The 4,471-nt window shown below is 39.7% G+C and overlaps 1 protein-coding gene across 1 annotated transcript; it reads left to right on the top strand.

Annotated features, from left to right (window-relative positions):
* The first annotated feature begins 1,436 nt into the window (after nt 1–1,436).
* LOC21384156 (bifunctional phosphatase IMPL2, chloroplastic) lies at nt 1,437–3,898 on the top strand. Its single transcript, XM_010112429.2, has 6 exons — nt 1,437–1,836; nt 2,256–2,334; nt 2,793–2,887; nt 2,982–3,031; nt 3,414–3,538; nt 3,735–3,898. The coding sequence occupies exons 1-6, from the start codon at nt 1,482–1,484 to the stop codon at nt 3,895–3,897; spliced, it is 867 nt and encodes a 288-aa protein (XP_010110731.2). The 5' UTR covers nt 1,437–1,481; the 3' UTR covers nt 3,898.
* Nucleotides 3,899–4,471: the final 573 nt, after the last annotated feature.

Below are 4,471 nucleotides of genomic sequence, written 5' to 3'. Positions count from 1 at the left end.
GTTTCTATTTGCCTCAAAAGCAGATAGTGTGTCAACACTCAAAATAGATCATATTTTCAGACATCGAAATAAAATGTCCGAAGACAGATTCCTTGAAAATTGACATTTCTGTTTCGGGGTCTAGATTCTGCCTGATTACCTCCAAAGTCTCGATCTTTGACTTCATAATGACTTTCACTGGGAAGTACTCCCGTATAGGATCCATGATCATCCTTAGATGTCCAATCCCAGGAAGTTCATATGTGTTGTACTTCGGGAGGTCATACTGAAAAAAAAAAGAAAAAACACATCGATCAGAACTGACCAAGACGACAGAACCGACTAGAATAGACCAAGAAACCAAACAAGAACCGATTGAACCAACCATGTCCTGACAGAACCGACCCCAAAACTGACCAAGTACCGACCCGAACCGACCCCGGAACCGACCAACAACCGACCAAGAACCGACCTTCACCTAGAACCGACCAAAATCGACCAGAACCGACCCTTCTCGACAAGAACTGACTAAGAACCGACTAAAAACCGACCTAGAACTGACTGTGAACAGAAAAAAGAAAAAACACATCGATCAGAACTGACCAAGACGACAGAACCGACTAGAATAGACCAAGAAACCAAACAAGAACCGACTGAACCAACCATGTCCCGACAGAACCGACCCCAAAACTGACCAAACCGACCAAGTACCGACCTGAACCGACCCCAGAACCGACCAACGACCGACCAAGAACCGACATTCACCTAGAACCGACCAAAATCGACTAGAACCGACCCTTCTCGACAAGAACTGACTAAGAACCGACTAAAAACCGACCTAGAACCGACCGTGAACAGACCAGAACTAAAACCGACTATGAACAGACCAATGTTGCTTATATTAAGTTTTTGTTCTTGCAAAAATGTATAAGAAAAAGTAAAATAAGAATATTACCTGAGCAGATTCCGTTGCCTCGTCGACAAGTGTTCGGGAAATGGCCGTTTTAGTTGAGGAAGAAGAACTGTTTTGTGATGCCATTTCAGTCTAAAAGTCGCCGGTTTTTAGCCGGATTTTGGTGAGGAGGTGGTCGGTTTTTGTGGTCGGGTTTTTGGTGAGTGGTCGGGATCGATTTTTGGTCGGTTTTAGTGGGAAGGAATGTCGGTTTTTGGTGAACGGTCGGTTTTTGGTGAGGTGGTCGGTCGGCCGACGAGGGAGATCGGAGAGAGTGGATCGGCCGGTGAGAGAACTACGGCGAGAGAGAGAGGGGTTCGAGCGGTCGGTTTCGGGTGAAGAGAGGGTCGAGCAGTCGGTTTTGTGAGGAGAGAGTTTTTAAAAATGACTCATACACTTGGACTAATATGACCTATTTTTTGCCACGTAAGATACACGTCATGATTTTTTTGTTATAAAAAAAAAACTTGTCTACTTTTTTGATTTGTGTTTTGCTCCGGTCTCTTTTATCAAATTTTCTCCTCCCCCTGTCTGTCTCTTTCTCTCCGAAATGCCGTCTCACTGTCTCTTCTTTCCCACCCACACTCACACACAAACCCTCCTCTTCTCTCCTTGGACTTCCACTCTCTCTCCCCTCTCCATTTCCAGAACTCGCCTTCTCTCTCTCTCCGCTTCTCGAGGCTCCTTGAACCGCCTCTTCTCTCTCTCTCACCGTCCCTCCTTCTCCATGGCCGCCTCCGATCCCAATCTCTGCAATGGCTTCGTCAATTCTCTTTCCCAGCAGCTCGATGATTCTGAACTCGATCGCTTCGCCGATGTCGCCAATGCCGTCGCCGACGCCTCCGGAGTTGTCCTTCGCAACTACTTCCGTAGCAAGTTCGAGATTCTCGATAAGGAAGATTTCAGTATGTTTTTTTTTTTAATTTCTTTTTCTAGGGTCTGTCTGTTTGGTTGCTGAGAAAATGAAATGACGGAAACGTAGATTGAAAAATTCGCTCCAACTTGTGCCGCTTTTCTACTGTTTTGTTTATTTATCTTTGGCTTATGAAGGGGAGAGCTTTGTCTGAGAATGTGAAGTTTTAGGTGTGAACTTATTGGATTGAATTGTCAGCTTCTTGTCTGATTACTGAGAAAATGCAGGAAAAATGATGAAGTTTTTGTTATTTTCCTTTCTGATATATTTTGGGAACATTCATATGAATGTAACAGAAGGATTGACTAATTCTACCCAAAAAAAAAAAAAGAACAGAAGGATTGTCTAAAAGTGTCCAATCGACATGTGGAATTCCTTATATGATCAGATGCTATATTTCTTCTATTGCAGGCCCTGTAAGTATTGCAGATAAAACAGCGGAGGAATCAATGGTATCAATCATATTGGAGAATTTTCCATCTCATGCTATGTAAGCTATTAAGCCTGCCAAACTTTATCTTTTTGTTTTTTAGTTTCTGTATTATTTGGTTGTCATCAAATTAGATTAATTTAAGTGGTGGGAAGGAAGGAAATGTACTTGAGCCTTGCAATTTACGGCCGTTTTAGATGCGAAATGTGACAAATTAAGAATCTTTTACATCCCAGACCCTTTGTAGTTCTTGTGTTTATTAGGTTCAACACCAAATACACAAAACTAAGCTAAGTGATCATGCACTTATACGCTAGTATGATTTTCGATTTTTCTCTTCTCAAGTCATAGACAAGAAATTAGAGTGTTTTTCTTTCCTCCTACATTTCACATTGAACCCAAAAATGAAGGCAAGTGAAATATTGAGGTCTTTGCATGTTAAGTTTTATGCTTAAAGCCATCGAGTTCAATTTTAAACTTTGTTATTGCTGAAAATATTTACAGAGTTGTAATTGCAGCTATGGGGAAGAGAATGGATGGAGGTGCAGAGAGGAGGAGGCGGACTATGTATGGGTTTTGGACCCAATCGATGGGACAAAGAGTTTTATAACTGGTAAATATATTTTGTCTTCGTGAAGCACCACCGACACTTGGCATAAGCTCTAAAAGGTTTTATATTGGTGAATCTACTCTTCTAATTGTTTCAGGAAAACCTGTCTTTGGTACTCTCATTGCTCTGCTACATAAGGATAAACCTGTAAGAATCACCTGCTACCTGGTTGCATGCATAAAATGAAAAATGAAGTCTGGGAAACGATCTTTTGACAAATGGAGAATATAAATAGCTTCTCGCCCCCTTTTTCTCCCCCTAAATTTGTGTAAAGAGAAGAAGGAAATACAAGGGAAAGAAAATAGGTTTTGGCATCACATTAGCACAACTTTTGTCATTTTATGCGTGCTAACAAGTAGTATTAGCCAATCTTTATTGCCTTATATTCACCATTTTAAATGTAAACCATCACCTTCATTTTTATAAGAGGAAAGTTGCGGACTTTAAAAAGTTTGATTAGTTGCATAAATTGTGTTTTTACTTGTAAAGTTGTATATTCCTTTAGAAAAAATTATTTTTCCCATTTCAGATTCTTGGCGTTATTGATCAGCCTGTCTTAAGAGAAAGATGGATTGGGCTAAGTGGAAGAAAAACCACATTGAATGGACAAGAAGCGTCTACACGCTCTTGTGCAAATCTCTCACAAGCCTATCTGTATGTTTCTTCTCTCTTCAAATGTCTTTCTTTTAGACTAGAGGTTGTAATGCAGAAAATATATCACGTGTCATGATCAAATTTTTGCGGTTTTATGGAAAGATAGTGAACTTCTTTATATCCTGTGACTTATGGATAAGTAATCAGTTTAACCATTGCCTCTTGTTTTCATTTTTACTCGTCTCCCTGATTATAGGTATACTACAAGTCCCCATCTATTCAGCGAAAAGGCAAAAGAAGCATTTGTTCGTGTGAGAAATAAGGTGTGTTTACATCTGCTATTTGAAGGAAGACCGTTGCATGATATTAGGAAATATGCCAATATCATTTACATATATAGCGTGAGATATACAAAATAAACTGCAGAACTCTCATTGTATATTGAATGACTGGAGTATACTTTTATTTATTTTGATAAGCCCCAAGGTACCAAAGATGCAACAGGGCCAAAATAAGAAGGATCGCTAGTCCGGGGATGAAATTCACATAATCTTGAGCTTTCGATTGATAAGGAAAATCCGCCGCAATCGAAGATCAAGGGGATGTTCGCCACAGTTAGTGTGAATCTCTAACTGATAAGAACGGAATACTCTCAAAACCAGGCACACATGGAGATGAGAAGAACACTCAAAAGAGCTTTTCATTCATCCAAATTCAATCAAAATACAATGAGGGGGCGTGCTCTATATATAGAGTGCTGATTCTCTTTGTTTCCTAAAACAATTCAATCAAAAGAAAAAGGGAAACTAACTGATTCTAAAAATCAGGAAAGTCTAAAAACGGGAAACTAAATAACTAGGAGATAAAGTAAATTGTTGCATCAACAAAACAGGAAAGTAATTCAATTACTAAAAAGGAAACTTAAAGGAAACTAAAACTTGAGCTCCAAGCCTTCTAGAATGCGCCCAAATCTTTCCAAAATTAGTTCCAATT

The sequence above is a fragment of the Morus notabilis genome, unplaced genomic scaffold, assembly GCF_000414095.1.
Source record: "Morus notabilis unplaced genomic scaffold, ASM41409v2 Scaffold4128, whole genome shotgun sequence".
In the NCBI taxonomy this organism is placed as follows: Eukaryota; Viridiplantae; Streptophyta; class Magnoliopsida; order Rosales; family Moraceae; genus Morus; species Morus notabilis.
Note: the sequence above shows the minus strand (reverse complement) of the source record. Positions and strands in the feature narration are given on the sequence as shown.